At 35.1% G+C, this 25,301-nt stretch overlaps 1 protein-coding gene across 2 annotated transcripts in view; it reads left to right on the top strand.

Moving 5' to 3' along the window:
* The window catches only part of CenB1A (Centaurin beta 1A), a 627,189-nt gene that overhangs the window by 482,743 nt on the left and 119,145 nt on the right, over positions 1-25,301 (top strand). For both annotated transcript variants that reach the window (XM_090408048.1, XM_090408046.1), the window contains 2 exons: positions 5,298-5,400; positions 23,521-23,638. In XM_090408048.1, coding sequence (XP_090264174.1) covers positions 5,298-5,400; positions 23,521-23,638 — 221 coding nt within the window. The remainder of the gene's footprint in view (positions 1-5,297; positions 5,401-23,520; positions 23,639-25,301) is intronic.

Genomic DNA, 25,301 nt, shown 5'->3' with positions numbered 1-25,301 from the left:
TGACAACAAACTAAACGCAAACATTTCGCTAATGTAATACAACGCTCTACTACTACATGAGTGATTACATAACGTTAAGCTTTATACACAAATATGAATAATTAGAATATTTGCTTTTCAATAAATGCATAGTTAATATTGCAAATATAAGTTTCTATAATATTGACATAACAATAAATAAAATGGCTTAACAATAATTAATACAGAATCTATTTACCATTAACACATTTCTTTGATTAAATAATTAAATAATTGATATAATTAAGGTAGTTATATGATATCAAATTACATTTACGTTATTTACAATAAATAATATTTACAACGCAGCCTTTGTAATGGAAATTCATGTTGGATTCTGAATCAAATAATATTTATTCTATTTTCTACATAATTAGAATCCAACAGTACTGTCATATCCTGTACACCCCTTGAGGGTACATGGCAGGAATTTGATGATGATGATGATGTTTGCTCTATGGAGATATTGCACAATAAAACTGTTTATAAGTTCTTCTAAATTTAAATTATAAGCTATGTCCACCTTTATCGATATAGTTGCTAGACCAACTATATCGATGCTGACCAGTCTTTCTTGAGACATTACTGTTTGCAAATAATTTTTAATCAGTTTAAGCTTGGAAAAACTTCTTTCCGCACTTGCTACGCTAACAGAATTGTTAACAATATCCTTAGGGTGGTGGTTACTTTGGGATAAATTTCTACAAGATTTTGGCTATATATATACATATATATATATATGATAAAATTTGGTGAGGATCACTTTTCTCTTGTATTATTTTTGAGAGAATTTTTAATTCTTCAAATAAATCAATTGCATCTACATCAGATGTAAAATACCTTGTTGCCCTAATAATACGGCACCATATTGCCTATTGCCATGTGTTCAGCCATATTGCCTACCGCAATATGGCTGAACGAGCACCCTTAACCAGCAGTGAGCTATAAGGGGCTTGCGCGAGCCCTTTGTTAAATTTTTCTCAAATTTGTGAGCCCCTTGTTCTTCTTGTTTACTTTTTTATTTTGTCAAAAAAAAAAAAAAAAAAATTTTTGAAACATATTAAGCGACATACTCAGGCGGTAACCTAACAAAAATTAGCCTATTCGGCAGTATAGATTATTTGGAATTGTTTCAACTCCTCTATAACGAATGCGCCGAAGTTTGAAAATAAAATAAGCGCATACACTATCTTTTCCCTTCTGGTAGCCAATCGTATGGTAAAACCAGTAGCCAATCAAATGTTTTATAAAAGATTTCATTCTTATTATATTTTGATAGTTAAAAAATGTTTTCCTTATGTAAGATAAATTAACACAGTTGATTGTGTGCAAGCAAATATTTCATGTTTAGATAATGAAATATTTGTTTAAAAATGATAGCCTTTAGAGGTTGATTGTTCTCTCATATTTTTTGATTGGAATTCGTACACAAGCTGTATTAATAAGTTTTTGTGCGAAAGACAGCTTTTTTTTTTTTTTCTCGACAATGGGAACCTTTTGTTAAAATTTTCATAGCTCGGCACTGCCCTTTAACTGCTGATTTTATATTCTACTGACATTGTCCCATGTGCTGAATTAATTTTGCAAAAAATTTATAAATAAAAAGTAAGAAGTCCAGACAGCATCATATATTCTTGATATACATTTGTTCACTCACAAAAATGGTATTAATAGTGTTTTATAAAATTTGTTTAATCAAGGGATGTCCACTTGATTATGCAAATTACACACATTAATTTATGTAGAAATTGATCAAAATGCTTCAATACCGCTGTTGATATTTCACTCGGACTACGAGACCCATCTTCAATTGAATCTCCGCATCTTGGCTGAGTGCTCAATATTGATAATAATCTGTGTTAGTTTTATTATTTCTCATTTTTTGTATTTTAGCTTCAATTTCACTAGTTGTCAGTGGTTTTATAGGGGTATTCTCTTCTAATTCAATGTCCTTTCTTGTTTCTAATTGAATATTTTCCCCATTTTCTTCTCTATTTAATAAATCCTTAAAATATTCTGCCCATCTCTCTACTATTTTATTTTCCTCTCCAAATAAATTTCCTTTCTTATCTTTACATCCACTAATTCTTGGTTGAAATCCTTTTTTAATTTTTTGGATGGCAGGCATAAAATTTTCTACTTTCATTTTGAGTATTAAGTTGTTCTATTTCTTTTATTTGTTTCATAATCATTTCTTTTTCTTTTTGTTTTAGTATATTATTTGCTTTCTTCTAAGTTCATTGTATCTTTCCTGATTACTTCTAGTGTTTAGCTGCATCATTTGTGCTCTGGCTCTGTTTTTCTCTTTTATAGCTGCATCACATTCTTCGTTATGAGTGCTTTTCTTTTCACCTATTGTTTCAGCAGCTGCTTCTTTAATCATATTTTCTACTCTATTCCATTTTCCATCAATACTATTGAATCTATCAGCTATGTTATTTTCAGTTTTATTTAATTTAGTTTTCAAGTTATTTTGGTATTTCTTAACTTCCTTTACATCATCATCACTAAGTTTATCTATGTCCCATAACCCAGCCTTCTCTTTTGTCATCTTTATTACATTTCATAACCTTTCTCTTATAATAATTTTCACTAGATAATGATCTGATCACTGTCACAATTAGGACCTCTACAACTCCTGACATCAATGCAGAGGAGAAATGACGCTTCAAGACTAAAACATGATCAATCTGGTTTACTTTCTTTGTGCCTGGTATCCTCCGAGTTCCCAGGTGAATTGCTTTATGTGCATATTATGAATAATTTGTTTCTGAGTGCAAATTGCATCAGTAAATCACCATTTTCATTGTTTTTATCATGTAATATAAATATTCCTGCCACTTGCTTTTGATTTTCATCTCTCCCAATCTTGGCGTTGAAGTCTCCCATGATTAATAGAATATCATACCTTTGTGTCTTGCAGCAAACTTCTTCAAATTGCTCATAAAATCGATCTTTATTAATTTCTCTTACTCCTCAGTTGGTGCATGATCTGAAATGACAGTAATGTTTCTAAATTTTTCTTTTAATCTTATTTTGCATATTCGGTCACTGATAACTTCGTATTCTAACATATGTTTCCGCATTTCCTTGCTTACTATGAAGCCAGTACATAGCTGACCAGTTCGTTCATTGGGGCCATTATAAATAACACTATAATGCTGTTTATCAATTCTCCCCTGTCCTTGCCATTGTATTTCTTGTAGTGCAATGAGGTCTATTTTATATTTCAGCATTTTATTAGCAACTTCATTCATCTTTCCTATTTATTTCATTGTCCTTACATTCCATGTTGCCATTTTGATATCTCTCTTTCTTATTTTATTCTTATTTTTCTGTCTATTTCATAATCCAATCATATTCTTTTTTCCATTCCAGGTTGGTTGCCATTGAGTACTGTTCGGAGTTTCATTTGTATCGGTTTCGTAGCATCAGTTTTTATGTGATTGGGTTGCCAGCCCAATGCACAACCCTCCTCCTTCATCCAGGTTTGGGACTGGCTGCAGTGATCACTACTCAGAGTAACCAACTTCAGGCGGAGTTGGGTTGTGGTGGATAGAGACTTGGAATTTTGTGGACAATTTTGCTAAAATTGTGAGGATGACACAGCAGATTATGGGAATGATTCAGATAAATAACACTGATATGTAGAAGTAAGAATGTTTTGATTCCATTTTACAAGATTTTGGTGAGGTTGCATATGGATTACTGTGTGCAGATTTGGTCACCAGGTTTTCAAAAGGATGATGAGGTCTTGGAGAGGGTCCAGAGACAACTGACTGAGTTGATTCTGGATTCTGGTATCTGTAATGAGGAAAATGAGGACAGATTGAGAGAATGCAAATTACAGAGCCTAGTGGATAGAAGGAAGAGGAGAGACATGATTGAGATTTATAAGTTGGTATGGGGTAATTACCAGATTAGCGTGGATGAGATTTTTTGTAGAATATCTGGAGACATGGAGAACAAGAGGCCATCCCTGAAAGCTGTTATAAGGTGGGTGTGAAGAGTAGATTTTTTAACAGAGAGTGGTGGGTGATTGGAATGCCTGAGAGTGTGGTGAGTGTCCCTAAAGCACCCTGAAAATACTGGATTCTATACAGAAAAGAGCAGTTAGATTGATTGATGATCACTCTCTCACTAATACACTCCACTTTCACACAAGCATTCAATCTCTATAGCCTGCATCTTTTATAAATATTTCTATGGCTGCTGTTCATCAGAATTGTCATCAATAATTCCCCTGCCCTCTTGCAAATCCATCCAAACACATGCAGTGGCTAACCAAAACCCTCTCACAGTTTAACTCCAAACCCACAGAACAAATTTCTTCTCTTCTTCTTTTATGCCTTTCACTGCTTCCCTCTGGAACAGTCCTCCACCACATGTGTTCCCAAAGAAATATGCCCTACAGCTTTTCAAGTCACATGTGAACAAGTTCCTTATTGCCCATCTACTGTACTAGTATACTATAGTTTGACCAACTAATGTCTCTTGGATGCGTTCTCCATAAAAAATAAAAAAAATAAAAATAATAAAAATAAAATAAAAAAATTGCCAGTTAATAAGGTGAGTGTGGTAATAATAACATTATTATTAGTATAATTAAATGCATATTATCGTTAATGAGCAGCATCTTTTGATTATTTGTATAACATTAATACCGAGAATAGTGTCTTTTTCTTGGAAGTTTGTTGATGATGCAGCTTATTTGATGTGGGAGTGATGTTATTTTTTGTCTTTTTCCCGCTCTCTCTCTCTCTCTCAAGTTGCTTACATAATCCTTTGCATTATTTTATGTTCTGTCCCATTATTGATCCATCATACTTAATGGATATTTGCCATTTCTTGAAAAAAATCTATGTGCTACTTAACACTCATTGATAATTCAAAACACAATGCAACAAAAGCTAAGTGAAGGCAGAAATCTTTCTCTCTCTGCCTTTCTCAGACACACACACACACACTGAGAGAGAGAGAGAAAGACTACAATTCATTATTAGCCCTGCTTATCAAATTCAGTAATAAACTACATATTATGACATATTAATCCACCACAACATAACAAAACATTCACATCATAGCTGTGTCTTTCATGGCATAATTTGGGAATTCTATTCATATACTCTGATACAACTGATTCATTTTGCATTGTATACTCTTTGGATCATCTCAGCCACTTTTGACCATCTTTCATCTTACTTTCTGCTGTAAAGAGTTTGTTTAATAGTCTCAGATTTCTATGATTATGTGAAAATGCTTATTACTTTGTTTTATAGGAATTGAATTAGATAGTGCTGATGAATCACCTAGTGCCGAAGAGGATAACAGTGAAATTCCAGAAGATATTAGTAAGCTTCATCCTAATTTATTACTGTACAGGTATGTAGTAAAATATAGAGTCTGCAAATATTATTCAAAGTTTAACCTTCAACATGATATGATTTCTGCTTTTACAGTCAACTCTTGTATAGCAAACTTACTATAACAAAATACTGAAAAATCCAAACTAAGCTCAATGGGTCCCTTTGAGGCTTGGTTTGGATAATGAGCGTCATCTGTATTTGTATGTCTTAATAAAAATCAACAGTATTTATAGCTTTTTTCTTTATTTTTTTTCACTAAAGAAAACTTTCTGTCAGTCCTATTTATTATAAATTTGATTTTCAGCTGATATTCTGATATCTAATGATTTGACTCATTAGTTAGAGATGGTAGTGAAGTTTTATGACCAGATGCCCTTCCCAATGTCAACCCTCACTATTTATCTGGGCTTGGGACTGGCACCTATTGGGACTAGCTTGCTCCCTTCAGTGGCCGTATAAGACGAAATGAAACAGCAAAATAGGAAAGATTTGTCCCTAGCCCTCGAATATTCTAATAGCATTGGGGGGGGGGGGGGGGGGGCAAGAAAAGAAGAAAAAGAAAGAAGGGGCGGGACCAGTCTACAGATAATATAAGAGATGTATATCACATGAAGTAAGGCACGGTCCATCATCAGGTACCTCGGGTTTTCCATGCCCATACTCACTAAAGTAAGCCCTTGAGGTTAGGAGCGAAGATACAGGAGGCAAGGTTGAGATGGTTTGGTGATGTGACTAGGAGGGAGGACTAGTATGTGGAAAGAAAGGTCATTCAGATAGAAGCACAGGCAGCCAAAGAAGAGATGGAAGGAGCTGGTGGAAGAGGACTTGAGGGCTGTCACCACTTCCAAGAAGATAGGAGGATGTGGGAGAGACTCATTAGAAACAGCGTCCCTACTTAAGTGGGATAAGCTGCAGAAGAAGAAGAAGATTCTGATGTCTAATGGTATTAATTATTGTTAAAGGAGCAGAATATCAGTTGGAAATGTACATGATTAAATGTTTCAATCAGATCCATAGATTCTGATTGAAACCTGCCTGTCAAATAACCCTAGTATTATTATTGGGTTTTTCATAATATGAAGACTCATTGTGAGAGGTCTCTTCTAGGTGGTAGACGACTTTCATCATTCAGTGAAACAGCATTGCCCACTTATTGGAGGTGTGAAGTGGCTATTTCCCTGTTTTGTCCAAGAGTAGGGTCTCTGGTGTCTTGCCTCTATTCACAGTAGTAAATTAAGTTATGTTGTGAATGCCCATCAAAGTCTCACCCATAGACAGCCAGCACTTCCTCCATTCATAGGAGTAGCAGTAAAGCACTTTATTCAAGCTATCCACTGAATATTACATTGGACCAAACCTGATAGTCACACATCATAAAGCTAGAATGGCTGGCAAATATTCCTGCTGTTACTTTCCCATATCATACCAGAGAGTCCACGTATAGCAGTGTACTGCAAGGGACATGACAATGTCGAGCAGATTCAAGGCACTCACTGTATTGAGTCATGTCCACAAGTCTTTCACTCATACTGCATGACCTTGCTCAGTAAGTTTCTGGTATAATTTTTGTTGATTTCTTGTGTGAAATCTCCCACAAGAAATCTGGAAAAAAAAAAAAAAAAATGAATGAATTAGAGCCTCATTGTAAATATTAATGATCCTTTCAGAGAAACCCAGAACATGTACTTGATTCAATTTGTTTATTCCTTAGTAGTTTATATGCAATTAATGTTTTTTTTTTAAATCCATATTTTAACTGCCAGAATGTCAATGTGGATGAAATATATGTCATCCTAAACTTATATCCATGTTATTTCAATCAATGATATTGCAATTTTAAAAGGCACTTGGTATCCATGGCTTGGTTGATCTTGGTTGCCTTGGTATCCATGGCAACCTTGATGTGTGTGTGTACATTAAAATGGCCTTAAAGCCATTAAGTAGAGTTGAGTACAATTCATTAAGATTATTGTAGCAATGTTATGTAATAGATAATCCAAAATTATAAATTTCTTATTTTTTATTATTATTCAGAACCTTCATGGAGTCGTTAGCTGCATAATAAAAAAATCCATCTTAGACAGCACAAGGCTATTATACTACTTTTAAACTCTTTTCCTATCAATCCTTTCATGTAATGCATTCTATGCTTCTACCACTCTTCATTCAAAAATACTACAGATTATTTTTAAATTTCTGCTGTAGAAATGTTATATGGTTCAATTTGTTCTATCAGATTTGTTGTATTGAATTTTTTCTCTTGGTTCTATTAAAAGTAATGGAGAAAGTCAACAATAATCAACTTCTTCACCACCTTGAAGCCCACCATTTAATTTCTGATCACCAATATGAATTGCACTTTTCTCTCGATCCACAGCAGATCTCCAACATCACCCATCTACTAACACAACCTATGAAATGGTTTGGTAACACCTGTGTAGTCACTGTAGATATTTCCATTGCTTTTTATTGTGTTTGACACGAAACCTACCATTGTATGGTCTGTCATTTATCTTGCAATTTGACTGCCAATTTCTTCTATGGTTGTTGACTACATGTCATGCTGGATGACATAATTTCTTCAGATTTCTCCACCAACGCTTTAGTACACCCAGAGCTTGTACTTTCACCTATACTTCTCATTTCATATTCATAAGTAACCTTCTATCACTAACTTCAAACCGATGACAACACACTCCATTCCTCTTTTTCATTTGGTAAACTTTTCATGTTCCAAGTTTGCATGGGATATCAGTTTCCACAATCAGTACCTTAATGTAACTCTGATCTCCTTACTGTTTTTCAGTGGGTTTAAAACAATCTTGTTACACTGAACACCACTGAAACACACTTTGTGTTTTTCACATAGAAAGTCCATGTTATCCCCCCCCCTTTTGGGGGGGGGGAATATAACATTGGAAATAATATCCAATATTTAGGCAAGATTATATTTTTTTTTTGGACTAACTAATGCCTATTTCCTCTCCTGGAGTAATCACACCCACATCCACTTTTGCATCCATAGAACTAGGTGTCCTTTTCTTTTCAAGATATTATTTCTCACCAGCACAACTCTGTATAAATCCCAAATCTCCTTTACCTTAGAATATTATTCTCACATATTGAGATGCTACATGAAACCTATCTAAAAAGGCTTGATGCAAAGAGGGACCCTTCTCTCATAGGCTCTCACACCAATCACTGTCTTATAGTGTTTTTCTCTCTTAATACCTCTTTTACAAATGTTTTCATCAGTGCTATTCCACTGAACTGACTAACACAATTCCTTCACTTTCCCTCATGTCTATAAACACACATGCAATTGCTGGTCAGCATCCATTTACTGTGTAGCTCCAGACCCACTTAACTATCCTCTCATCCTCCTCTCTTTCATCTGTTCTTCCTCTGCACTTTGGAAATCCACCTCTCCACAGCTTATATAAAGATTGAAACCTCCAGCTGTTCAAAAAAACATATCGACTGTTTTTTCTTTCTTTCTTCTTGACCACTTGTCTGTACATTATACTGATGTGGTATTGGTTTTGCAACCCCTTATGTGTGAGATTGTTACAAAAAAAAAGTAGTTTACCTTTCTGCTATTTTCCAAGCTTACATTCTTTTTGATGAAGTCTCAAAGAGGAGGATTATCAGATTAGTTGAAAGATTTCTGTAAATGAAACATAGTTGCTTATTATTATTATTTTTAAGGCTTCCATCTTACTTCATTGGGAATTCTTTTAGTGTTATAGTACCTCCACTATAACACTAAAAGAATTGTCTTTTAGTGTTGTATTGTCAGGAATTGTCTTACCCAAGACAATACTTCCTGTTATGCATCTTTCTGATAACTATGAGCTAACCATTCTCCTGAGTTGCAATACAAAAAATAAATAAATAACAATAATAAATAAATACGTTAATACTCTGGTAGTAAGCATTTTAAGATTGTTGATATGCACTTATTTTATGTAAAATACTTTGAGCAATGATAATTGTCTGCAAGCAAGCAAGCACAAAGCATTCAAAAGAAATCCAATTCATATTTTAGCAGTATGAAGTATGAACTAAACACTAAATTATGAAATATAAAAGAACTTTAATACAGTACATAAGAAAATAGCAGTTTAAAAGTAACAAAATTATAACTCAAATACTATAAAAATGGGAATCTAGAATTTTAGTAATAAAATACTATAAAATGTAATAAATTAAATGATGCACAGTATCATATACAGTACATCATCAGTTTCTTCTACATTAGCTGTTTCAGACAGTAAATCAGTTTCATTAGCATGTGTATTTGGACAAATCTTGGATTTGTCCAAATACACATGCTAATGAAATTGGACAAACCTTAGAAAAGAACACTTATTCCTTAAAATCGACTTGGTAATCTGATAGGTCAAAATTGTTAATAATCTGCTGGCTTAGTAAAATACAAACTGAGAACTCTGTTTACATTTTTTACTAGCAAACTGATTAGAAATAAATTATTATTTGTTGAATGATGTACATAGAGAAGGGTGATTAAGGATCAAGCTGGATTACTGGAAGGAGAGACCTTCACATGGTCTTTTGAGAAATGTGAAGAACCAACCAGGGCTTCTTACCTCATGTCCAATCCTTACATTCTTGTGGTGTGCCCTGTTGGGTATCTACCTGGATACTGAACAAACAGGTATGGGCTAGAAATTTCGAATTAAGCTGACCAAATTGTATTTTTATTGGCTTAAACCATAACTCAAAATGATGGTACAACATGATGGAATTTTATACTGGCTGAAGCATCATCTGATTAAACATGGCCCCTGTTGTTTTCATCAGGGTACCAGGGCAAAGAGTGAAAAGTCAGCTACTGGAACAAACCCAAACTCTAACTCAACATCAACAGAGATCAAGATTGGCACCATCAACATAAGAAGCATCAATGGAAAAGAAATGGAACTAGCAGAAGAATGGGATGATTACCAGATTGATATTAATAGGTGTCACTGAAGCAAAGAAGACAAATACTTGGACCTTTCTAATTAAGTACAAGATAATATAGATAAAAATCAAGTAATATTCAGGAAATGACAATGAGGGAAAAAGAGTAGCTATGATATTAAATACTGAATATGGGGATGATAATCTTGAATGGCAGGCAATATCAAGTAGGTTGATGTGGGCTAATATCAGAATGGGAAACTGGACTATGAGAATTATTAGTGGTCATAGTCCTACCGAAGGTTCTATTAAGGAAGAAGTGGAAGAATTTTTCAAGGCATTGGAGAAGGCAGCTGATACAAAGAAGAAGCTGTTCCTTGTTAGAGATCTAAACAGCAGAGTAGTAAATGATTACCAGACATATAAGAATGTTTTGGAAAAATTTGGAGAAAAGAACAAAGCTAATAATATAACTGGTAATTAATTTACGGAATTAACAACGCATATAAAGTAAATTAATTAAAGATAACTTTAATGAATCACTTCTATATTTCGACAATGTCACATTGTCATCTTCAGGAACATAAAGATATGGTATGTGCACTACAGGAACTAACAAAGCAAATGAGGCAGAAATTAAGACACTAATTTTGTTCCTAAAGTCCTAATGGTGCCCTCTTGCGGGCTAATTTGGTAGTCTTGGCCGTTGGGCTGAAGTTCTCATAATGAAAGTCTCCCAAATTTGGGGCAGTACAGCCCAGTACAGTACAGCCGCTCTGGGCTGGCAGACCATGCCTTAGATACCCACCATAAAATTCGTTGGAAGAAGACAAAAATAATCCATCGCAGCAAGTTTAAATACGAAAGATTATTCAAAGAATCTTCAGCAGCTCTAAAAAACGTTCCTAACCTCAACAAATTTGGGTGCATGAAACTGCCCCAAATTTGGGAGACTTTCATTATGAGAACTTCAGCCCAACGGCCAAGACTACCAAATTAGCCCGCAAGAGGGCACCATTAGGACTTTAGGAACAAAATTAGTGTCTTAATTTCTGCCTCATTTGCTTTGTTAGTTCCTGTAGTGCACATACCATATCTTTATGTTCCTGAAGATGACAATGTGACATTGTCGAAATATAGAAGTGATTCATTGAAGTTATCTTTAATTAATTTACTTTATATGCGTTGTTAATTCCATAAATTAATTACCAGTTATGTCTAACCAACGTATAAGTCTTACCACTAAAGCTAATAATAATTGTACCTACTAGATTTCTGCTCAAGACATGAAGTTATTACTATCACCTTGTTCCAACAAAAAATATGCACAAATCCACGTAGAAAGAAGAAGCAAGGAATATGAAAAGTCTCATTGACTATGTAATTGTTGATAGTGATGTGTTATTATTATTATTACATGAAACCTCCAATGAGTCCAAAGACTCATCGAGGGAGGTGAGCTATTCGACAACTCTCCGTATCCACCACTCAGTCCAGCAACTACAGCGAACTGCATCATCTACACAAACACCATTTACTGCCCACCACTACCTAGTATTTTCACAGATAATCGCAAACATCCATGCCTACAGTAGGATTCGAGCCCATACATTTTGGCTGGAGAGTGGATATGCTAACCTATCAGTCAACCAGGCTGGAAAATTTTGCTAAATTTTCTCACTGGTGCAGGACACTAGAAGTGTACAGAGGATTTGAAATTGAAAGTGATTACTATTTAGCCTTGAGCAAGATAAAATTGGACCTCATATTGAAAAGAAGAGTGCATAAGAAAGTTTTGAAACAAATCAAAGTTGAATTGCTATCAAATGTGAACTATAGACTCAGATATCAATACACAAACATTATTCAAGAAAAATTGAAAGAGTTTGGAAACAAGAACCAAACCTTGGAGATTCAGTGACAAACCTAAAGAAAACATTGATTGATTCAGCCTGTGAGGCATGTTGTGATCCGCAACAGTAATCCGCACGGATAGAAAAATCAGAACACCGTAGACTAGGGAAGTTAAACAGGTGGTCAAGGAAAAGAAAAAAATTTGCCGAAAGTTCCTGGCAAGTAAGTTAGCTTGTGCTCTTAGGGAATATAGAAAAAATGTAAGAAAACAAAGCATTGTGTAAAATTTGATAAACAAAAGTCATGAGAAGACTTTAGTAAGAACATAGAAAATAAATATCAGAAATGTGGTAAAATAATCTGTAGGCTATTGTAAAATATCAGAAATGAAGGAAAGAGTACTGTAAACAGAATTAGAGATGATAAAGGAGACATGACAATGGAGAATAAAGATATTCTTCATGTATGGAGTAATTACTTTGAAAGATTGCCAAATATAAATCAGTGACATGAAATGAAAACACATAACAGGAATGCCATCTGGAATACACATAAAAATATGAGGAGTGTTCAAAAAAAGACCAAATTTTTTAAATAATGCACCAACTGGCACAGAGAGAGAGCACTGTGGCTACTGAGCACACCTAGCAGCAGGTTTTGACAACAAACTGCCATATGCCCCATTCTGCTATGAGCATTAGCCGTCAAGTTACATCTGCTGAAGTGAGCATGTGCACAAGCTGTTTGTCAGATTAATGACAAAGTGACAATGAAAAAACTTAAGAACGTGTGCATCAGTGTGTGTGAAATTTTGCTGCAAACTTAGTAAACTTTTACAGAGACATTTCAATTGCTTAGCCAAGCATATGTGGACTGTATGAGCCGAACGCAGTGCTATGAGTGGTTTAAGCATTTTAAAAAGGACAGAACTTTGGTCAGTGAAGATCCTAGGCCTGGGTGACCTTTTGCATCAACAGTCGGCACGTGTCGAGAGAGTTTGTGCTGTGATTCATGGAAATTGTCATTTAACTGTCTGAGAAGTTGCTGATGAAGTGGGCATCAGCATAGGATCTTGCCATCAAATTTTGACTGAAAAACTTCAGATGCGTTGCATTAGTGCAAAATTCGTGCCGCATTTGTTGACTGATGATCAGAAAGGCATTGCAATCAGTCAGGAACTGCTTGCCCATGCAAATGGTAATGAAAACTTTCTTAAGAACATCATAAAAGGAGGTGGATTTATGGCTATGATGTTGAAACCAAGATGCAATCAGCACAATCGGTGGGGAAAGGGTCTCCTCGACCGGGAAAAAAAAAGCATGGATGAGTCTGTCAAATATCAAGGTGATGTGATGTTGGTTGTGTTTTTTTAATTGGAAGGGTCAAATGGTAAACAGAGAGTTGTATCAAAGTTTTAGCATGTTTGAGGGATGCTGTGCGCAGGTAGAGGCCTGAATTGTGGGAAAACCAGACTTGGATGTTACACCACGACAATACACTGGCTCACATGTCACTCCTCATCCACATTTATATGGCAAAGCATCAGACATCTGTTGTGCCCCATTCACGCTATTATCTGGACTTAGCACCAGCAGACATTTTCCTGTTTCCTAAACTTAAAACCATTTTGAAAGGACATAGTTTCCAAACCATAGAGGAGATTTAGGAAAATGTGATAAGAGAGCTATGTGCCATCACAGAAAGTGCTTTCAAGAAAACATTCCAACAATGGAAGAAACTTTGGGAGTGGTGTATCGTCAGCAAAGGGGCTTTGAAAGGGACAGAGCTTAAAATGTTGTAAAATGAGCAATAAAGTCTTTATGGCAAAAGTTGTGTCGTTTTTTGAATACACCTTGTATATATCTGTATTTGAAGTAGAAAAAAGCCCTCACAAACCTGAAATGTGGAAAGGCAGCTGGGATAGATGGAATTGGACCAGAAATGCTAAAATATGGAGGCATAAAAGTTTTACAGTATCTACCATACATAATTCAGAAAGCTTGGTCAGAGGGTCTTTCCGGATGATTGGAGTAGAGTATTCATAGTACCCATTCATAAAAAAAAGGAATAAAGCTGAATGTGAGAATTACAGAACAATTTCTCTTCTTTGTCTTTCTGGTAAGTATTCTTGAGAAACAATTAAGAAAAATTGTGAAGGAGAAGCTTAGAGAACATGCTGTATTCAGGCCAAACAGAGGTTATCAGGATCAGATTTTCACTTTAAAACAAATAGTTGAGAAATCATGGTAATGTAACGAGGATTCGTATTTAAGGTTTGTAGATCTGGAAAAGGCATATGACAAGGTGCTGAGAGGAAAGCTCTTCAAAAGTTCTAGTTATATGGTGTAAATGGGACATTATATCAAACAATACATAGCCTCTATTTAAGCTGTAAGTCAGCAGTTATAATTGAAGAAGGTACAGGAAGATGGTTTGATGCTAAATTAGGTGTTCAACAAGGATGCACATTATCTCCACTGTTATTCATCATGTAGGAAAGTGGTATTAAATCTGATATCAAAATTGGTGATGTTAATCTTAACTCTTTATTTTATGTAGCTGAATAAATCCTGTACAAGTCTGCAAGATTCCCCAATCTAAATTGTATAACTGTTGTAATAAATTTGGTATGAAAATCAGCAATAAAAAGACAAAGACAATGAAAATAGGCAGAAACATTAACTATATTGAAAACATCAACTGTATCCTGAATGGTGAACCTATAGAACAAGTAAAAGATTTTAACCATTTTAGGCACAACTTTTAGTGAAGATGGTAAATAAATATGGAAATAGATAACAGAATTGGTAAACCTGGTATGCTAGGAAGTCAGCTAAATAAATTCATATGGAATAAGAAATAATATTAGTCAGAACACTAAATTAGCTATATGTACTACCTTACCCCAGTATATAGCTAAATTAGCTATATACTGGGGTAAGGTAGTACAACACCAGGCAACTTCGGTGTTGTACTACTTTACCTCAGTCCTGAAGATATTTTCAGGGGCAAACTTTCTTTGCTTGGATGAAGGATTAAACTAAATTTATTATAGTCTAACCAAGTGTAAAATAAACTTTCAACATCTTTCTCTAAATCCAGAGTAATTTAATAAAAAGGTGGCACACCCTTTGGCAACTCCTGTAGGTATAGATGACCTCGCCATTGCTTCTGCCTGGTATCTCCACTTCTGGGCCTGGCTCCCACTGAAGAGACTTCAATAAAGGTCGAAACTAGTCTGGGTAGTGGCCCTTCCCTTAATGCATAACATTAATATAAACATATCCGCAAGGAGATGTGTTTTGCATTATGGGAGATAGATAGAAATGATGTTAGCTTGGTTTACCTTTGCTACGAGTTGCCCAGTGTTGTACTACCTTACCCCAGTCCTGAAGATATTTTCAGGCACAAACTTTGTTTGCTCACACTTGGATAAAAGATTAAACTAAATTTATCATAGTTGAGTTGAGAATTAGTTAATTTAGAAATCCTACTCTAGAGAATAAATATAGAACTTTTCAGGCCACCTAGTTCTCCCCTTCCCCCAGTACACAAAGTGGTGGTCTCGTATTGGAATTCATCTAGCAAAAATATTTAGCAAATATCCATGCTCGTGTTTGCTTTCAAAACCAGAGCCTTGCATTTCAGATGTAAATATGGAACTTGGCCAGCAGTTACACTGTAAATGCTGGCCTCACCATTTGCAGTGTAAGCAGAAATTACGCTGCAAAATGGAACACATTCACTTTCTGCAGTACATAGTTTGGGAAACCCAAACTATGCAACTATTTAAGAATGTTGCTGGACAGTAATCGTCAGTAGTGTTGATCACAATGGGGAAAAACAAAGGACCTTTTGGATTTTGATAAAGGGGTTATTATTGGTGCCTGTCTGGCTGGAGTCATGATTTTGTAAACAGAGCTGACTAGTTTCTCAAAAAGTGAGATATTTCAGGTATTTAATCAGTGGAAAAATAACCCACATTGCTTGTCTTAAGACAATCTATCAGGAACGAGATCACCATTCATCTAAGAAGGCTTGTATGGACAAACAGAACTTCCTATGTCCAGCAATTGACTGAGGCATTTAATAAAGGCTGTACACAACCCATATCTCACTGAACTATGCGCAAGAAATCAGAGAGGATTTGTACTGACAGTAGCATGTCTATACATAAAATAAAAGTTTATAATTGCCAGTATGTATAGAACAAAAAAAAGAGAGAGAGAAAGATTGTGAGTTTGCTCCCTTAGTATGACAGGGCCATGATTGCTAATGAGTCAATGATAATGCAGAAGAAATGGTATGCGTTTTATAGATGTGTGGAGGGAATTTTATGGATGTAAGGACTTCTAGAGGCCTACATTTGGGTTTTGGGGTTCAAAACCCAAACTTTAGATGTTTAAAAAGAGTGCTTTTCAGTGAGAGGTTGGAAGTGCAAAATCAGGTAAACTAGAAGCATTAGGGGGAATATAGTCAAGTGTGGGTTCAACCACTACTGGGACAAATACATGTGTATACAGAAATCATTATGCATTATCATGCAGTTCACAGTTTTCAAATTGGAATGGGTTGGTAAAGACATTACACAAGAGTAACTTGGGGATCCAAGATGTTGAAATGCATATACACAAATTCAAGAAGTATCAGAAATAAAGGAGAGGAGTTTCTATCATTGGTCAGCTTGATGTGGCCAAAATTTATCGGCGTCAATGAGACTAGGTTGACAGAAAATGATATAGTTGCAGGGACACTGTACTTTCAGACACTGTACCTTAGTTGTAAGTGATACTGTATTTTCAGAGAAGATAAAGGGAATGGGGCAAGAGGAGGAGGGTATTGCTGATGACAGCTAAACTTGAACCAACAAAAATAGAAGTTAAGGAGGAATTTTATTGAAGGAGTTGATTCATTTGAAGCTGTCTAGTGTGAAATAGAGGTCACTGGGACAAATATATGTATTGTTGGTTGCTGCTATAGACCAGTGATCTACAGAAAGATGTAGATACAATACATAAGCAGATTAGTAATGAAGGAAGGTCAGGTAATTATTGAAGGGACGAAAGGTGGCATGGCAAGATGGAAGGGGAATTTATACAGTTGCTTGGAGATAATTACCTGAAACAACATCGGAGGGAACGGATGGTTTGAGAGTGCTGGATCTGGTAATGGCAATAAGATGTATACATAACCACAGTAGATACTCATCCTTCAATTTAGCAAAAGTAACCAGGCAGTCTTGTTCTAGAAAGGTTATTAAAGGGGAATTCTTAGTGAAGAAAGGGTTTATGTGGAAGTATGAAGCTTGTAATTATGAAAAACCTGGCATAAGAAGCTGCAAAGAAGGAATGATGGTGGTTCACAACAAGAAATTTTTTTTTTTTTTTGAAGGAATCAGTATCAGACGCATACCAAGGATCAAGAATGATAAACTTAGTTAGGATTAAGTTGATTATTGATGACATAAAGCAGCAGCTGCAAAAAAAGAAAACGTGGAAGGAGTATAAAAAAGTAATTGGTGTACTCATGAGCAGTACAAAAATGGAAGCAAGAAGGGTGACTAATATGGTGAAAAATGGCTAAAATTCTGATGACTTGAAAGGGGGTCTGCCCCCTTTTGAGTCATCAGAATTCAAGGAGAACCAGCCTACCAGTCCGGAACTCGGGGGGGGGGGGGGGGGGGGGGGGGGCAATAGGCGTCAGGGGACAAAGCCCCCCTAGTATATACTATAAATATATAATATAACTTATAGTTATATAATATACAACTATAAATAAATACTATACTAAATATATAATCAATATTATATATAATATAATATTGATAGATGATATTTGAACCTCATGTTGTAGGCAGTAGTGAGACTTGGCTATCAGAAGCACACTTACTAACTGGCATTGAGTGCAAAGAGTACAGTATATTTAGGAAGGATAGACAAGATAGGAAAGGAAGAGTCATACTGATGATGATATCAAATGTCTTGAATCCAGTTAGAGTTGAAACTATGATTGCAATACTAGTAACAATTTTTCATGTGATAGTAAGTTTGAATCTATCTGGTTTGTGGTGTTGTTTAAAACATAGTGGATCGGTTGCTAGTGACGAAGAAATGCATCAACAAATACAAGGGTGGTCTGAAAAGTTCTCTGCCTAATAATGAAAAATCGAATTTATAATTTCAAAATATTTTTATTTTTCGACATAATCTCTCTTAAGACTAATACATTTATTCCAGTGATGCTTCAGCACCATTATCCCATCCCTGTAGTGGTTCTAAGTGAGATCTGCAAAATATCCCTCTACAGCTGCAATCACCTCTTGATTCGAAGAAAAATACTGACGAGCAAGGAAGAGTTTTAGTTTTCGGAAGAGATAGAAGTCAGAGAGAGACAAATCTGGGGAATAGGGTGGATGTTCCAACAATTCATGGTGCAGATCCCTTAATTTTCCCATTGTCAAAACACCTTCGTGGGCATTGTCCTGATGAAAGATGATTTTTTTCTTGCAAACCTTGTCTTTTCTCATGAATTTTTTCATCTAGTCTGGTTAAAAGACCGGAATAATGTTCCACAGTTATTGTTTTACCCTTTTCAAGATAATTAATAAACAAAATGCTTTGAGCATCGCAAAACATCGATGCCATGAACTTTCCTGCTGATGGAACTGTTTGCCTTCTTTGGCACTGAATAACCAGCTTCTGTCCATTGTTTTGACTGCTGTTTGGGTTCTGGTATGTTATGGTGAATCCAAGTCTCATCCATAGTAATAAATCGATGCACAGAATCAGTTTTATTCTTGTTAAAACACTCCAAGCACTATACAGAGATTTTCGTGCAAGTGCGTTTTTGATCTGCTGGGAGCAAGCGTGGCACCCATCTTGCACAAAGCTTTTTCATATGCAATTCTTTATGCAAAATATATCCTATGAAATGCCTATAGTCTCAGCAATTTCATGCCCTTTGACTCGCCAGTCATCTAATAACATAACATGCACTTGATCAATGATTTCTGGTGTTACACTTTTTTGGACGTCCTTCATGTGGATCATCTTCAAGGCTGGTACTGTCAAATTTAAACTCGACAGCCCATTTCTTAATTGTCATAAATGAAGGAGAAGAGTGCTCATAAACTGTTATGAACTTCAAATGAATTTCTTTTGCCGTTAAACCTTCTTTTACAAAGAATTTTATAAGTGCACAATACTCAATTTTATCCATTTCAAGGGATACTGACAACACTTTTGCTTCAGAAGCTGTATAAAACAAACTACTTAATAGAATGACTTGCAATTTCACATTGATCCTTATGACAGATGTACAAACTTAGAAAAAAAAATCTTGTGATAATCTTGCCCTCTATGGTCGAGGCTGAGAACTTTTCAGACCACCCTTGTAAATACAATGGGTGCGAAAAGAGTAATCATAATGAGGGACTTTAATTATCCGAATATTAATTGGGTAGCTGTGAAATTATGTCCCATTCAGATAAGGTTATATGCTGAACTACAAAGCCGGAAATTATGACCACCTGAAAAGTATGCTAGGTCCTGTGCCGTGGTATCAGTTATTGGATGTGGAGGATATCAACAGTGCATGGGAAGTGGTTAAAAATAACTTAATTTATCCAATATCAGAATGTATCTCTAGAGTTCAAAGAATAAATAAAATAACATTGAAATGGATGTGGAAGGAATATTGTGTGCATGAGGATTATGTCAGTTATGATGATTATAAGTTGCATGCCAGACAAGTCACACAAGTGTTTTACAGCAAGCTAAGTCTGATTATGAAAAGAAACTGGCTCTGCAAGTTAACAACAACCCAAAAGAATTCTATTGTTATGCTGCAAGTAAAAGAAAGAAAGAATGCATTTCAAAGAATAACTCTACTGAATGCAGATGATGTATGGATGACTGATGCAGAATTGATTGTTTAACTAATGAGCAGCCATTTTTCTACCTCATACAGTGAAACTGCCTCTTCACTGTATGAGGAAACTCGTGGATGAGGAGGAAGTACTAGAGCTGTTGCACAATGCACAACAAACTGAATAAGAATTCTGCAATAGGAACTGATGGGATATCAGCACAGATGCTAAAAGTGTGTTCAGCTGAACTGCCTATTCCCCTAACCAGGTTATATAATTTGAGTCTCAGAAAAGAGAAGATTCCACAGGAGTGGAAAGAATGTATGGTAATCCCATTGCACAAGGGTGGTGCAAAGACTGCTGTATCCAATTATCGGCCAATCAGTATCTCAGGTATGGTGGTGAAGATTTTGGAAAAATTAGTTAAGGCTTTCATTCAAAAATGGGTTGACAGAGTATCTCTACTTTTCAATGAACAACATGGGTTTACTAAGGGAAGGGCATGTTTTAGCAACTTGCTCACATTGCATAATAATGTTACCACTGAGTTAGACAAGAGTAGTAGATACACCATGATACTTTTGGATTTTGCTAAGACTTTTGACAGAATGCAGCATGAAATGCTGTTGCATAAACTTGAGAATATGGGATTGTATTATAAACTTGGCATGGATAAGAGGATGGCTGACACTGACAGATATCTAAAAGTGGTATATGTGAGGTCTGAATCTGCAAGATCAAGGTAACCAGTGGTGAGCTTCAAGGGTCAGACATTGGTCCATTGTTAATCAATCTGTACATTTATGGCATTGGGAAGGATTTGACATGTGACATACAGTTATTTGCTGATGATTACCCATCTAATACAAGTAGGGTAATCAGGAGTGCTGCTGGTATGCAGTACTTGCAGAATAATTTGAATAGGCTAGAATTGTGGGCATATGAAAATGGATGTCATTTCAATGTTAATAATTGTCAAGTCATGCACTTTGGTGTGATTGGATATCCAATGTCATATTATATTAGTGGTTATAAGTCTGAGTATGAAAAGAAACTGGCTCTGCAAGTTAACAACAACCCAAAAGAATTCTATCGTTATGCTGCAAGTAAAAGAAAGAATGCATTTCAAAGAATAACTCTACTGAATGCAGATGATATATGGATGACTGATGCAGAATTGATTGTTCAACTAATGAGCAGACTCTCATTCTCAACTTCAATGGATGAACGTGCATCTTTTCCCCACCCTCCATAAAATTAAAAAAATTCCATATGCTAAAATTCTGTATAACCTTTTCAGAAGTTTGTAAGTCTCAATCATATCAACCCTCTTTCTCCTGTTTGCTAGTGTCTGCAGCCTACAAATTCCCAATCTGTCTTCATAATCAGTATTCCACAATCCTGATATAATTTTTCACACTCTCCTCTGCAGTCTCTCCACTATATCAGAATCATCACGGAAACCAGACCTGTGTGCGATAGTGCAAGTGAGGCCTTGTAAAAAGAAAAAATGACTTCCTTATATAAAGTTTATTTCAGCATTTCTGTTATTCTCTGAGTTGTTTAGAATTTTTGCTATATGACCCTTGAACTTCAACTTGCTATTTACTAACACTCCAAGATTGCTAGCCTCATTAGTTTCTTCAACTTACAAAAGTTGAAGAAAGTAGAGTAGTACATGATTGGAATGGATTGCCATTGGATGTTGTATGTGCAAGTAGCATGAATGTATTCCAGAACAGATATGACAGCTGGTGCAAATAGTATGGCCTTCCTAGATAAGTTCCTGACTCCCTGGAGGTCTCTCTTGATGATAATAAAGGTTGGGGTAGGTCTCCCAAGTGAGTCTTCTGACTTCTTGGAGATATCTATGTTATAATAATAATAATATAATGGTTTTCGGATATATCATTATGGAATTGCCATTGCCACAAGACTCGAAGCATAATATGAAAAAATAATAAAACAAAAATATATATGTGGATCATGTATGAAATTAAACGAGTTCTAATCACTTGTAGGAATAGAACTATTATTACCAGTTTTGAAATTATGGGTGGGGGATAATAAAATTTAAATTTTAATTTTAATAGAACATTTGCTGTAGACATATTAAAGTAAGTTTCACAGCTCACACATGTAACAGAAATTATATAGAATTTATTCAAAAACTCCAGTATATTTCATCCAACATTACATGGACATCATCAGGGAGATAAACCATTAACTACATTCAAAAGATGAATCAAAATAATGAGTCGTAAATCATGCATATATTAGCTCATGCCTCATTCACAGCTGTAGTGTATGATATTACACTATTAGAGTTCAAAGGAACAATTAATTCAGAATGCCATGATTTGAATTGAAGAACATCTAGATTATATTACATTTTTGGAATCTGACAAGTCTGGCTTTGCTTCTCATGCACTTGATACTAGGCACATAGTGGTAGGGAACCAGACAAAACTTCTTCACTCCAGCAAATTCAAATTCAATCATCTTTCCTTAAAACATGTGAAATGCTAAGAAGTCATCCAAATCAACCAATCACTGTATCCCAATATCCAAGTTTTGGTTAATGATCATTAATTTTTTTAAAATTTTTTAATCTATGTAACTTACTACAATTGTTCATTTGAACTCGAATAATGTAATATCATATCCTTCAGCTGCGAAATATACACATGATTTATGACTCATTATTTTGAATCATCTTTTGAATGTAGTTAATGGTCTATCTTCTTGACTATGTCCATGTAATGTTAGATAAAATACATTGAAGTTTTCGAATAAATTCTATATAATTTTTGTTACATGGTAAGCTATGAAGCATATTTTAATATACCTTCTGTTCTACAGGAGATGCTTTTATACTCTTAAGGTGTTGGTTTGAATCCAATAAAGTATCGGCAACTTTATAAATTATTTTATTTTATTCTTAATGTTATGAGATCGTGAGTTAATTCCATTAAAAAAGTTTTTGTAATGAATAATAACCTGTACCCAACCCTTAATAAACATTTAATCTCTTTATTGAAAATCTAGTTTACATATATATATTGTTGGGTGAACTAAGTTTAGATGAGTTTGTTTGTTTCCTCTTTGCTAGAGACCAAATGTGGTTTTTTTTTTTTTTTTTTTTTTTTTCCCTCCAAACCATGGCTTCTCATACTGGGGCTCAAAATTCATTTACTACCTGAAAGTTAATGTTTTGTTCATGATTAATGACATCCTTCTACCCATCCTGAGATAAACAGATGATTAAAAATGCAAAAAAAATTCGGTGAGAAAATGCACACTTTGTGCTTGACTGCTGTTTAAAAGTATCAGTTTCTGTCTGTTCCTTATAAACTCTGTTGGCTAAATACCAGTCTAGAGTTAATAAAAGATTTGTAATTTGTAAAATGTATGTCATCTTTGCAATGAATAATTTAGTATATGTTGTGGGTATAAATAGTTGAATAATGCTGCATATTTGACTCATAGAGCTGCTGGTGCCCATAATCTTCCAGTTATGTGTGAGGCTTTGGCATATAATGGAGATCCTAATTGGATTAATCCTGAAGAGTGTGGTAAAGTTCCCCTTCATCAGGCTGTGTTAAGTGTAAGTAATTGAAATTTTAACTGTTCATAGAAACACATATTGTTAAATTCTTTTTCCATGACAGGCTTTGATTTTTCTTTTGTTGTTTTAATTTCCTAAGTTTATGTTGATATGGAAATACCATATATCAATACACCACTTTTAAAAATGATATTTCTCTATCATTAGATTATCATAATTTTAATTCTTTTTTATACTGTTTTTTATTAAATCTCAATACTCTGTTCTAGAACCTAAATGTGGTTAGTTATCAAAAAAAAAAAAAAAGTATTTCTGGTAATAAAGCTGTCCCTTTGTCAAAAAGTTCTAATTAGAAATTTTTATATATGAAAGAGCATTAAAAAGACATCCCTGGGTATGTATTTTTGTGAAGGAAATGATCTCATTGCTCGAGACCAAATATAGCTTTTTTCAAAAACCATGGCTTCCAGCAAACAGGCTCATACTAGTGCTCAAAAAATCATTTACTACCAGAAAGTTAATGCTTTGTTCATGATTAATGATATACCCTTCTGCCCACAGCTGATTAAAATATGTCTGGATAAATTGGGCGAGGAAAATTTACACTTTATGCCTTTGGCTTGTCTGCTGTTTAAGAGTATCAGTTGTCTGTTCCTTATAAACTACTCTATTGGCTAAATACCAGTCTGGTGTTAATAAAATTTTTTGTAATTTGAAAAATGTCCTTCACATTTTGTGAAGGAGCTATAACATGGAATAAGGAGTTGAGCAGTAAGGGAATTCTACGTCAGCATATGTGAATAAGCTACTCTGAACTTGTGCTCCCACAATTTATCATTATTGCAAGTGTTTTTCATTCAATTTAATCATTAAACAGAAATCTTAACAACGGGGTACTAATGAGCCAATTACTTCTGCACAATCTGGAAGTACTTAGAGCACATTAAATCAGTCATCTTTCCAGTGAAAAATCAGCCACAGGTAAGAGCCCACTATGCCTACGGCATGAAGCAAAGATGGCAGCAACAAAAGTCACTGATGAACAAGCACCCCATGTCTCGCCAGCAGAGTGCCATCAATTGCCGACAAACCCAGAAATTGCTGCAACTATAAAATTGATACCACCAATAAAAAAAAAAAGGGGGGGGGTATATTGTGCAAGTCCTGTCAAAAATAGATGAATCAGCACACAAGCTATTTATCGACCTCAACCAGCCCTTTTTCTGTTCGTTGTGCCTCCCTTCTGTAAAACAGCTCCTGAACTTAGGCAAATGAGTCAAAAACCTTGAACAGCGCATCAATGCTATGAATGAAATTTTTTCCTCTGAAATATGAGCACTGAAAACTAAGCTCAAACTAACTGACGATCATCGCCACAACACAAATTTCCCTTGCCAATGAATGAACTTTGTGACCTAATTGCATCAACGGTACACGAATCAATGGAGACCAAAAACAAAAAATTCAATACTATTGTTTTGAACTTTCTGACAGAAAACGGAAAATCACTAACAGAAGACCACAGCCAATATCAGAATTTCAGAACACAAGGACTACATCTGGTTTCACCAGTACAGCCACTCTGGTCTTGCTGACCATGCACTTGGATACCTGCCATAGAATATGGTGGAAGAAAGCCACGATAGTACACCGTAGTAAATACAAGTATGAAAGGCTTTTCATGGAATCAGCTTCAGCCCTA

Source organism: Typopeltis vanoorti, chromosome 18 (genome assembly GCF_054136105.1).
Source record: "Typopeltis vanoorti isolate ZY-2024b chromosome 18, IOZ_Tvanoo_1.0, whole genome shotgun sequence".
Lineage (NCBI taxonomy): Eukaryota > Metazoa > Arthropoda > Arachnida > Uropygi > Thelyphonidae > Typopeltis > Typopeltis vanoorti.
Note: the sequence above shows the minus strand (reverse complement) of the source record. Positions and strands in the feature narration are given on the sequence as shown.